General features: G+C 31.1%; 1 protein-coding gene across 1 annotated transcript; it reads right to left on the bottom strand.

The window, feature by feature from the left end:
* Positions 1-10,739: 10,739 nt before the first annotated feature.
* LOC130675833 (uncharacterized) lies at positions 10,740-12,639 on the bottom strand. The gene is made up of 5 exons (XM_057481712.1): positions 12,337-12,639; positions 11,830-12,244; positions 11,543-11,744; positions 11,070-11,481; positions 10,740-10,751 (listed from the first exon to the last, which is right to left on the bottom strand). Exons 1-5 carry the CDS (start codon positions 12,637-12,639, stop codon positions 10,740-10,742), a joined length of 1,344 nt encoding a protein of 447 aa, XP_057337695.1.
* Between the last annotated feature and the right edge of the window lie 469 nt (positions 12,640-13,108).

Below are 13,108 nucleotides of genomic sequence, written 5' to 3' on the forward strand. Positions count from 1 at the left end.
AATAATGTTGCAATTTCTGTTCTTTCCGAGAATCTGAGAGAATAAAACAGGATTCGAAAAAGTTTAATTCCATCTTATTTTTTTTAATTTCAAAGTTATGTTGCAATTCCTGTTCTCGCTGAGAATCCGAGATAATAAAATAGGATTCGAAAAAGCTTAATTCCAACTTTTTTTTTTTAATTTCAAAGTCATGTTGCAATTCCTGTTCTCGCTGAGAATTCGAGAGAATCGTAACCATAACAAAAAAAATTATTATTTTTCTTTTCAACTTTGAAAAAACAAAATAATAATGATTAGTAATTATTTAAATATTAAAATTTTATTCTGGGAAAGAAAAGAAATAATAATTTTATACGTGAAATTTTATTTTTTTTCATGGAGAAATTTTTGGAAAAAAAAAGTAATTAAAAGAGAAAAGGCAACGGGAAAAAAATATAAGAGTGATCGTGAGACGCTCGCCGACCGACAATCTGGCGGGAGAGAGTAAGTGAGTGAAAGTTAGTCCCGCGCTCACCGCTAGAGCGTGCGGGCTTCTTGGATATGGACACTTATAGTAGAAGTGTTAAAAGCAAATGCAGCGGACGTTATCGTCAGTCATCACTCCACTGCTACCAAGTGAACTTTGCGTAGCAGAGTGGGAAGTACGTACTGGTAGTGGCGCAGTATACCCTGCACCACGTCCTAGATATATATCTGGTATAGATAATATATTATATTTGGTATAACCAGTGGTCTTCCCCATGGATAATTCGGGATATCCATCCCAGTTCGGGCTCTCTATATTTTTCTTGGGATTAGTTCTTTAATCTATTCGATTTTTCTGAAGAGAATTAAAAAGTATTAAAAATTTCTAAATATGAATTCTTCTCAATTCTATTTAATTCTCTAAAGAGAATTTAAAAGTATTGGAAATTTCAAAATATGAATTCTCCTTAATTCTATTTAATTCTCTGAAGAGAATTTAAAAGTATTAGAAATTTCAAAATATGAATTCTCCTTAATTCAATTTAATTCTCTGAAGAGAATTTAAAAGTATTAAAAATTTCAAAATATGAATTCTCCTTAATTCTATTTAATTCACTGAAGAGAATCTAAAAGTATTAAAAATTTCTGAATATGAATTCTTCTTAATTCTATTGAATTCTCGAAAGAGAATTTAAAAGTATTGAAAATTTCAAAATTTGAATTCTCCTGAATTCTATTCAATTATCTGAAAAGAATTTAAAAGCATTAAAAATTCAAAATATGAATTCTCCTTAATTCTATTTAATTCTCTGAAGAGAATTAAAAAGGATTCAATTAATTTTTAATCCTCTTTAATTCTCTTTTTAAACCAGGGCTAGCTTTCCTAGTCGCCATTACAGTTTTAGCGATACCAGCAGCGCCCCCAGCTAATGCACCAGTAGCGCTTAAGCCAGCAAAAATTGGTAATAAAAATGGCAACAATCCACCCGCTTTTATTTTTGGCATTGGAAATACACGTGATGATCGTATATTCTTTTTCCCACCAACCATTTTTACAGCTTCACGAGCACCCCGCAATGCAGACTTATATGGTGAAACGTACTCATTCCCCCGTAAAAGTACACTTTTATTCATAGTTTTTTTAGCTGATTTTATAATTGGCCTGATGGGAACAAGTTTTTTTTTTTTCTTTACTGTCTTCTTTTTCTTTGTACCATTTCTTTTAGATCCTCCCCTCTTTATTTTCAACTCTTTTTTAACTGCAGCCATTTTTTTCATACCCATACCCAAACTTCTCTTCACTCTCATGGTTTTATTGACTCCCCAAGCCACGGCTTTTCCACCACGGCTGGCATCTTTTGCATGAAGATGTTGTAAAGCTTTTTCAGCAAGATCTTTATCAGCTGCATGACGTGCCGCCATATTGTCAAGATTTTTAGAATAAGCAATGTCATGCGCTTTACATGCTCTGTCCAGAGGATTTATACCTGGATCACCTCGAGCTAGTCTTTTCGTTAATTTTGTACCAGGTCCACAGTATTGATACCCCGGCACATGTAATTCTATTGGTAATTTATTTATTACACTGTTGACAAAACCTTGGCCACGCTTAGTTTTAACTTTACTGGTACGTCCGCTCTTAGCCATTGTAGCTTTATGACTGATCTCAATCGTATAAATACTCGGTACTTATAGGTATGTCGTTGAGTTAGAATTGAGTCATCGGTGGATTAACATACTATTTAGTGTTATCTAAAATAATTCGAAATGAAGTTTGAAAAACAGACAGCTAAATTACCTGTTATCAATTTTGATCAAATAATTCGAGGTGATGAGAAAAAAATTCAAAAACGTCATGGTGCACTTTTACCAAATACTGTTCGAGCAGTCCTTTGTGGGCCATCAAATTGTGGGAAAACAAATGCACTCCTTGCACTAATTACTCATCCAAATGGTTTGAGATTTGAGAAAGTTTATGTATACTCTAAATCACTGAATCAGCCTAAATATAAATTCTTAGAGTCAGCACTACAGCCTATAGAAGGAGTTGGATACTTCCCATTTAATGATCATGAATCAGATGTTAATCCAGATGATGCACAACCGAATTCTCTTATGATATTCGATGACGTAGCTTGTGAGAAGCAAGATCATGTCAGAGCATATTTTTGTATGGGGCGACACAAAAATGTTGATAGCTTTCATCTTTGTCAAACCTATACACGTATACCAAAACATCTGATACGTGACAATGCCAATTTTCTTGTACTTTTTCGTCAAGATGAAATGAATTTGAAGCATATATATGATGATCATGTGAATACAGATATGCCGTACAGTGAATTCAAAGATTTATGTTCAGCATGCTGGAATGATAAGAAAAGTGATAATAAACATCAATTTGTTGTTATTGATTAACCCTTAACGGCCACACCTCCTTCAGGCCTTATAACGGCCACATGGGGTAACTCATTACCCCACGCTGAAAAACCCGGCCAGACAAGATGTGTAAATGTTTTTGAGACTTTTAACTAATTGGGTCATGATCGTTGACGAGTTCTTCAATATTTCTAATGGTTTAACTTGGTTAATTTATAGATGGCGTTCTAAAAACTGGTCATGTAGGTCAAAATTCTGAAAAAATGGCTTTTTTTGCAAAAAAATTCACTACTCCGCCATTTTGCGATATTAACGACTAAAACTTTAGGGTTGTCCGCACAATATATACCACTACCACAAAAAAAGAACAGTATCCACCAATTCTTCAAAAAGTATAGTTATTTTGCAAAATTACTATGGAGGCAAAATACAGGCTCAATAAGTTATAGATCAAATTGAATGGAATATAGTATAGTGCCGGATAGCTCAACTGGTAGAGCACTGGCGCGATACCGAATTGGTCTGGGTTCGATTCCCAGTTCGGGCTATCTATATTTTTCTCAATTTATTTATAAATTGTCTTATTAAGAAGGTTATTTGCATGTTTGCATGTTTAGGTTTCCACTATATTTAAATGGTGTCCACAAAAAATGAACAACTTACCTTTATTTTATCGATTGACACTGAAATAAGTTGATAAAAATAAAATAAATATTGTGACTGAACTGCGGTTACGGCCACACTGGGGTAACTAGTTACCCCAGGCCGATAAAACGAACGCTCACAACGCCACTGTGCATTTCGTTGGCTTTCTATGTAGTGAAGTCACATCTCACACATGTCTGTTACCGGCAGATGGCGTTTATTGTATTTATTTGAAAGGGTTAAGACCTCTAATCCCACTTTTTTTAAGCCTGGGGTTACTAATCACCCCGTGTGGCCGTTAAGGGTTAAGATAGTGAATTGAATAATGGACGTTATAGAAAAGGTTTTGACTGTTTTATAAGTATAAATTAATCACCCCTATACAAATTGACACAGTCATAAAGGACATTCGAGTGTGTAAACATGGCATGTAGAAATATTTCTCAGCAGAAAGATATGTTGCTACAAATATCTAAAGTTAGTGATGCAATAAGACAGAAACATAAAATACTAAAAGTTGATAAAGACACTTCGGAACAAACTGCAAATGAAATGTTTAAACCTATAGTGACACCGTTAAGGACGTTAATTGAGAATTCACAGGCTTTGAAACAAGAAATTAAAAAAGAGGATGATTCAGTGCGAAATTTTTTTCTGAAGAACCGTGAACATAGTGACTATCAAACTATTAATGATAATAGTGACATACATCGTGGTCAGAATACTGTAACGAATGTGAAACTGATCTTTTAAATATTTGAATAGCTAGAAAACAAATGCCTTCTTCTCTTGTTTTATAGATGCGCGATTAAAGTCAGTCAGTCTTATATTGACAGTTAAACAGCAAACATTGTATCTCAATAAACTATATATTGCTCTTGCTTTCTTTTACTGCTGTTAATTGTGGTGTTATTATTTCTAATATAAGTGTGTTATCATTGTAGTGTAGAAGTGATATTAATTTAAGATACCAACCACTACAATACTTATGATGATTTAAATGTGAAGAGTACTAGTAGCACCAACTTAGATGAAACCATTATATCTAACCCTCCAACCTCTACAAGCACACCACTGAAATATGATAACTCTATATCTAAATATATTGAGATGCTGAATAAAAAAAATCCTAAAGGCTTAGATATAAGATTTGGTATTCGCAAACAAATTACCAATTATTTTTTGGTAATTTACCTGTCCAATTTGGTGATAATACACTAATGCAAAAAATTAAAGGAGCAGAAAAATTTTAAAAATTTTTTAGTGATTTTTGGAAGGCTGTAACTTGGTGGAAAAAAATCGTATCGAAAATTTAAAAAAAGCATTTTATAGCTTAAAATCTCTAGTTTAGGTGTATTTTTTTCAAAATTTTTTAAAAGCTCCGATTATTGCGCAAACATGAGAAATACCGCGAGCCAAAAAATTTCTAAATTTTTTTTTTTTTCCGATGAGCCCACGAACCGCGGAAAAATTCTTTCAACTAAACGAATGCATACATCGTTTAGCAAATTTATTCAGCTTCAATTTGGTTTTTTTTTTAACCTCGTAGGACGATTTGTCGCAGAGATATCAGCCTTCAAACAGAAAATGATCCTTTTGGATTTGATCTTCGATATTTCAGGTACCAATGATCGCACAGAAAGTTGAAGGGCGGCGTTGAAAACTTGAATGAATTCCCTACAAGACCCTGTCATCATTTTTTGAAAAAAAAAATTTTTTTTATTTTTAACATCCATTAGAAGAAAGTACATTTGACATATCTATATTTTTCTCAATTTATCTATAAATTGTCTTATTGAGAAGGTTATTTGCATGTTTGCATGTTTAGGTTTCCACTATATAAAAATGGTGTATTACCGTAAGAAGGACGGTGTGGCTCAATAAGTTATAGATCAAATTGAACGGAATATAGCATAGGGCCGGATAGCTCAACTGGTAGAGCACTCGGCGCGTTACCGAATTGGTCTGGGTTCGATTCCCAGTTCGGGCTATCTATATTTTTCTCAATTTATCTATAAATTGTCTTATTGAGAGGTTTGCATGTTTAGGTTTCCACTATATTTAAATGGTAAATGAAAAATATAGACATGTCAAAAAAAAAATTTAGAACACAAAAAACAAGTTTCAATTTTTTTTTTTCTTCGATTTTTTTGACATTTTTTGGAAATTTTTTATTTTTTTTGTCATTTCCTTGTATTTGCTGAGTTACTAACGCAAAAATTTGAAAAAAGTCGAAAAAAAAAATTTTTTTCATTTTGATCAAGATTACACAATTAAAGGAACAAAACTTGCTCCTTTAATTGTTTAGCTAAACTTTGATCGATGATTCCCAAAAAACCGTTCGATAGATCAATTCAAAAATTTACAGGGGTCTTGGGGGTACATTAAGCTAAAAAAGTCCCTGGCAACATCATTTTTTTTATCGATATTTGCAGAGTAGCGGTTGATTTACTAAAAAACCAAAAAAGTCATTTTTTTGTACTTACTTCTAATGGATGTTAAAATTAAAAAAAATTTTTTTTTTCAAAAAATGATGACAGGGTCTTGTAGGGAATTTATTCAAGTTTTCAACGCCGCTCTTCAACTTTCTGTGCGATCATTGGTACCTGAAATATCGAAGATCAAAGCCAAAAGGATCATTTTCTGTTTGAAGGCTGATATCTCTGCGACAAATCGTCCTACGAGGTTAAAAAAAAAACCAAATTGAAGCTGAATAAATTTGCTAAACGATGTATGCATTCGTTTAGTTGAAAGAATTTTTCCGCGGTCCGTGGGCTCTTCGGAAAAAACAAAAATTTAGAAATTTTTTGGCTCGCGGTATTTCTCATGTTTGCGCAATAATCGGAGCTTTTAAAAAATTTTGAAAAAAATCCACCAAAACTAGAGATTTCAAGCTATAAAATGCTTTTTTTAAATTTTCGATACGATTTTTTTTCACCAAGTTACAACCTTCCAAAAATCACTAAAAAATTTATAAAATTTTTCTGCTTCTTTAATTTTTTGCATTAGTGTACTATTTTACTGAATCATCAAAATCATATCTTATCTCCAGGGCTTATAGAATTGTTGTTTAAAAGTGATCCAAATGAAAAATCTATTACTAAAAATGACTTAGATGTGTACCATAAACTGATCATATCCACAAATACACACAAGAAAAATTATGAATCCGAAAGAAGTCTTTATGTTGATAAGAGTTCTAAATATATTAAATATATTGCAGACTTTGTTGGATCACCAATTAAAAGAGGTAAAGGGCTACCTAACTTTATGACCGTTTCAAAGAAACGAAAATATGTGGATTATATTTATTGGGATGATCCTAATGAACTTGTAGATCACCTTCGTCTGTTGATTGCATCTCAAACAGCTGGCAACTCTAGTCATTCGAATGAGATAATTTTAATTATTGAAGAGCTGCGTGAAGCTGAAATTATTTATTAAGAGAGGCATTAACAATAATTTATCATTTATGAAATGACATTCGAGAATAGAGGATCATCAAAATGTGTATCGATATATTTGGACGTGTAACTTCCCAATCGAATCAGGTGCAATTTAAAGGATGTAGTAGTAGTAGTGTTGGACCACCTGGAAAAGGTTTCAAGTTAACAGATGATGGGCAGTTTGACTTAGACCGAAAAAGGTTATGTAATGTTGTTGAACCTAAGAATGAAAGTGATGCGGTTACATATAATACTATGAAAATTGCGATAAAACAAAAATTTGATAGTGTGAAAGCAATCAGTGACCACAATAATTATCGTATAATTGATCTTAATGATAAAATAACGGCTGAAATAGCTAAGCTAGAGAATAAAATGACAAGTAAAGATTCAGACCTCATTAACAAATTGACAATCAAAGTGAGTGCATTAGAAGAGAGTCATAGTGAACTGGTTCTATATATCCAAGCGCTGTCAAGTCGTGTAACAACGCTTGTGAGATCTGTAATACGCGATAGTCAAATATTAGCTGATGTTGATCATAGCCTATCTGAACTTGCTGAAAATGGAAAATAAAAAGAAAGTCATAGCTCAAGAGCTTCACAAACCAGCACGAAAAAATTATACTCGTCGTCATGTTGACATTCGAGAACTTAATGAAACTTGGCAACCTGATTTGGTAGAAATGATACCATACTCTACAGCTAATAGTGGATATAAATATCTACTCACAATTATAGATAATTTTTCAAAGTACGCTTGGGCAGTTCCAATCAAAAGTAAAAGTGGCAGTGATGTCAAAAACGCTATAAAGTCTGTGTTACAGCAAGGGCGGAAACCTAAAAATCTTCACGTTGATCAAGGCAAAGAATTTTATAATAAAGAATTCAAAGATCTCATGAAATATTATGGGATTCATATGTACTCTACATTTAGTAATTTGAAGGCCTCCGTATGTGAACGTTTCAATCGAACCCTTAAAAATAAAATGTGGCGGGAGTTTACAGCACATGGAAATTACAAATGGATCGATATACTTGAGGACTTAATCGATAATTATAACCACACGAAACATCGGACCATCGAAAGGAAACCTGCATATGTAACTGTAGGTAATGAAGAACACATACTTCAGACAATTTACAAACCTCTTCAAAGTAAACAGGCGCGAAAACAGAATAAATTTAAAGTTGGAGATAAAGTTCGAATAAGCAAGTACAAACATGTGTTCGAAAAGGGTTACACACCAAATTGGACGACTGAAATTTTCACAATTAAGACAATACAAAAAACAAACCCAACAACATACAAGCTGATTGATTATCAGGATCAACCGGTCGAAGGAGGATTTTGTGCTGAAGAACTCAGTAAAGTCAAGTATTCTGATGTGTATCTAGTTGAGAAAATAATAAAAAAACGTGGAAATAAAATGTACGTTAAATGGCTAGGCTTTGATAATTCACAAAATAGCTGGATTAATGAGTCTGATTTATAACATTATCATGTATTTTCTATAGTATTGATAAATAAAATAATAATAATAAACAATTCTGAGTTTTTATTTTAACATCAACCATATTAATTCAAATTTATTTTTTACAAATTTAGAATTAAATATATTTTATCTATATTATTATTATCTAGTTTTTATCTTTTTATTTGATACTTTATAACCCCAAGGTAAAGTATCAGTTAAGGTGTCACTTAATTTCCTTTTATTATCATTCCAACTTAATGCTAATTTACTCTGTTTAATTGTTTTCACTTCATGATGACTACCCAGCAAACAAAGTCGGATTGAAGTCCAATACGAACCAACCCGATTCAATGCGATTTTTGAAAACGGTGTTTCGTGTTAAAACGCATTGAATCGGATAGAATAAATTTGAGGCAGAGTTCAACTTACCGACCAAGTCGGTAGTCCAGTCGATGCGCACGAAAAAATGGTCAAAGATCATTTTTTCGGTGGGTAAATATCGATTTTGAAAAACTTTTTTTTTTTAAATACTAGAAAAAATATAAGGAAAAAAGTTACCATAAATTTGGAGGTGGATAATTTTTTTTTTATAAAAAAATTAGATGTAAAATGAAATATCTGTAAAAGTATTGAGAAGTTATCGAGACAAACTAGTATCATTGTTTTTAGGATTCTATAACGAACAAAATGAATTTTGAACGAAGTCTCTACGACGAATAGTTGCTGAGATAAAAATTATTAAAGCGCGAAAAACGAAAAAACGCGTCATTTCGTCCGCGCGCGGATTAACAAAATAGTGTAACTCGGCAGCAAATCGATATTTTTCAATTTTTTTTTATTCTCTTAGTAAATCATATATCAATCATATAAAAATTTAGTAACTTCCAAAAGAATTTTTTCGAATTTAAAATTTTAAAAAAGTAAAAATCACTTTTTGTTAAATAAAAAATAAATAAAATGACCTAATGGATAATTTTGTTTGAACCATCACCTAACCAATTACGGGTAATGACAGTTAAAAAAAATTTTTTTTTCATAACAAAACCCGTTTTGAAAATTTTTGAAATTTATCAACAATTAAAAAAAAAAATATATTTTTTTTGATACGACAGAAATTCATCTCGCGAAATTCTGAATCGAATGGTATATACGAATTTTCGAAATTTTTCCTTTATAATTTTCAATATAAAGACTTAAAAAAATTTCTTGCTACGGAACTTAAAAAAAAATTGGACGTCGGATATCTTCGGGAATTACTAGAGAGAGAAAGTAGGCATAAGACGTGATGTCTTTTTCTAACGGATAACGATTACTTTCTCTCTCGTAATTCCTGAAGATATCCGAAGTCCAATTTTTTTTTAAGTCCCGTAGCAAGAAATTTCTTTAAGTCCTTATATTGAAAATTATAAAGGAAAAATTTCAAAAATTCGTATATACCATTCGATTCAGAATTTCGCGAGATGAATTTCGGTCGTATCAAAAAAAATATATTTTTTTTTTAATTGTTGATAAATTTCAAAAATTTTCAAAACGGGTTTTGTTATGAAAAAAAAATTTTTTTTAACTGTCATTACCCGTAATTGGTTAGGTAATGGTTCAAACAAAATTATCCATTAGGTCATTTTATTTATTTTTCATTTTTTCTATTTTTTATTTAACAAAAAGTGATTTTCACTTTTTTAAAATTTAAAATTCGAAAAAATTTTTTTGGAAGTTACCAAATTTTTTTATGATTGATATATGATTTACTAAGAAAATAAAAAAAAATGGTAAAAATATCGATTTGCTGCCGAGTTACACCCTTTTGTTTATCCGCGCGCGGACGAAATGACGCGCTTTTTCGTTTTTCGCGCTTTAATAATTTTTATCTCAGCAATTATTCGTCGTAGAGACTTCGTTCAAAATTCATTTTGTTCGTTGTAGAATCCCAAAAACAATGATACTTGTTTGTCTCGATAGCTTCTCAATACTTTCACAGATATTTCATTTTACATCTAATTTCTTTATAAAAAAAAAATGATCCACCTCCAAATTTATGGTAACTTTTTTCCTTACATTTTTTCTAGTATTTAAAAAAAAAAGTTTTTCAAAATCGATCTTTACCCACAGAAAAAATGATTTTTGACCATTTTTTCGTGCGCATCGACTGGACTATAAGCCAAACGCATGCAAGTGAAAGTTTCCTTTTCGATATTTTATTTATATTAAGAAATTTATGTCTTTAAGGTTGGGCCGTGGTAAATCGATAAACATAATTTTATTTTTCTAATAACGTCAGAGACAAAAGTTAAAATTAAATAAGTTTATCAAAAAGAACATATTGTAAACTATTCCAGAAGCTAAAAATAATTTAATTTTAAAATTTTTCTAAAAACTTCTCAAAAAATTTATAAGAAAATAAAATTCTGTAAGTGAATAAAAGAAGAAATCAACTCATTATTTATAAATTTTTAGAAGTTTTAGAAGTTGGTAACAAAATTTTCTGTAGTTATTCAATACTAACGTGTCGAGTCTGATCGTATTAAAACGGATTGAAAAACGGAGATTTCAAAAACTGCATTGAATCGTGTTAAAGCGGATAGGATGTTGAATCCGACTCAATCCGATCCCGTTTGCTGGGTACTTCTAATCAAACATTGATGTTTTGTTATATTTACATGGTCCACCAGACAATTCTTAAAATCATCAAACATGATCTTTCGCAAAGTGGATCCTTTGGCACCCTTAGCTCTCTTTTTAGCTATATTATTCTTATGAATTTTGAATGCATAAAGTTTTGCTCGTAACCCAACGAACTTGGTCATTATTTGACCACTGCACTCATCTTCCATAAGTCCAAGTACTTTTTTATTTTTCAATGGATTGTTGTAAACATTATTTGGTGGGTAGTCAGGGGTATCAAGTTTTTCAATGTCACGTTTGATGGTGTCATATATATTAGGTACATTAAAATAATAAATTAAACTATCAGTATCGGCGTATAATAATTTTGATTCATTAACATTAAAATTTTTCTTAATATAGTTATAGTGAAAATCATAAACAAAAGTTTTCGATAAGTCTAAGATGCTAAAACCAATGTAAATTAGGTTTTGATATCAGAGTTTTTGCCCCATATCTACCCTCCCACTTGTTCACCATTCTCACATCTGAATATTTTCGAACATTTTCCATAGTTTTACCAAATACAGCATTATTCGTAAGCTTGTAAAAGTTCTTTTCAAATTCATTTTGCGCGTTTTTGCGACATTCAGTATTTTCATCGATATATTGCTTTAACCAAGCTGATTGCTTGAATTTCAAAACTCGATGAACTTTTACAAGCTTCATTCCTAAATTAAGACACCTGTAAATTTAGCTAATGAATAACATATTTCTCCTTAAAATAAAGTGTTGTAGCTAATTTAGAATATTTACTGCCTGGTGGTATAAAATGTTCATGGCAAAGGGATAAATCTCTATGCTCATCATGTAATTCTATAGGATATTCTAAATCTACTTCTAAAATATATCCTATTGACTTGTTATCATTAAAAAATTTATCAACATTTTGTACATCAATATCCTCATGTATCCACTCAAAAGAACCTTGAGGCAATGGCATGCTCATAGCTGCTCCATATAAATTATTTACATCATAATACATGAGATAAGATTCATCTTTGCTTTGATCAAAATCTTCTCCCATGAATCGATTATTAGCTTTTGCGTATCGATTTGTACATTGGGAAACACCACCTCTAATACCTTTTTCAAAAAATAATATCATCTCAGGATCATCTAATAAATCTAATTTTACATCTGTGAGCTTAAGCATAGCATCAAAAGCAAGCTTGGTGCAGTGTAATAATGTAATGGATCTAATTCATATGTTTTGTAACAATTGCTACGGAAATTCTCAAATATATCAGCCAGTAATAATACGTCAGTTTTCAAATATAAATCTGAATATTCACCAAGGGTATTTATATTAAATTTATTCCAAACTTGTTTGGCATGATTGTAATCTTCGTCTGAAATATCACAATCATTAAGTTTGGAATAAAATAATTTTTTTTCAGGTAATTTAGTATCATCAAGCTTATCAATTGAATCAATGTATTCATAGGGAAATACACCTTTACGTATGGCTAATTGAAATTGCTGTGAGTCAGAGTAATATTTTTTTGTAATTTTCTTATCACCATCGTCAAGATATGAAGCTAATTTTTCAATACTTGATGCCATAAAAACGAAAAGAGTCTATAAATCTCAACTTTACGAATGAATTTTTTATTGACTTGGTGAATGCAATATATTTTTCTTTATTAATTGGTAAAATATTGATTTGACCATTGAAAACTGTAGATAATGATCTAATAATGAAATGTGAATCATAACCAGATAGATTGTGAAAAACAACAGGAATAGTATGACTCCGTTCATAATTTAAATTACATGCATTATGTGCAGGACCTCGATACTTTCCCGTGAAATGACAATGATCACTGGCTGATTTAAATAATTTTCCGCAGATGTGACAAACTTTTGAATTATTATGATAATATTGTTCATCTGCAGTAAGTGGTAACATTTTAACGTTATTTTTTAAATAAGTGTTAACTTTTCTACCTAGAATTTCTAATTTTCTTAAAAACCATGTAATACAATCAACTGAACGATTGATTTCAAACTTCGATAACGAATTGTTATAACA

Source organism: Microplitis mediator, chromosome 10 (assembly GCF_029852145.1).
Source record: "Microplitis mediator isolate UGA2020A chromosome 10, iyMicMedi2.1, whole genome shotgun sequence".
Lineage (NCBI taxonomy): Eukaryota > Metazoa > Arthropoda > Insecta > Hymenoptera > Braconidae > Microplitis > Microplitis mediator.

Excerpts from the sequence above, each read along its gene's own strand:
- LOC130675833 (XM_057481712.1), bottom strand. The coding sequence starts at position 12,639 with ATGGCATCAAGTATTGAAAAATTAGCTTCATATCTTGACGATGGTGAT. Across the intron at positions 11,745-11,829 it reads ACATTTTATACCACCAGGCA|GAATGAAGCTTGTAAAAGTT; the intron begins GTAAATATTCTA and ends GTCTTAATTTAG. Across the intron at positions 11,482-11,542 it reads GATGTGAGAATGGTGAACAA|CATCTTAGACTTATCGAAAA; the intron begins GTGGGAGGGTAG and ends CATTGGTTTTAG.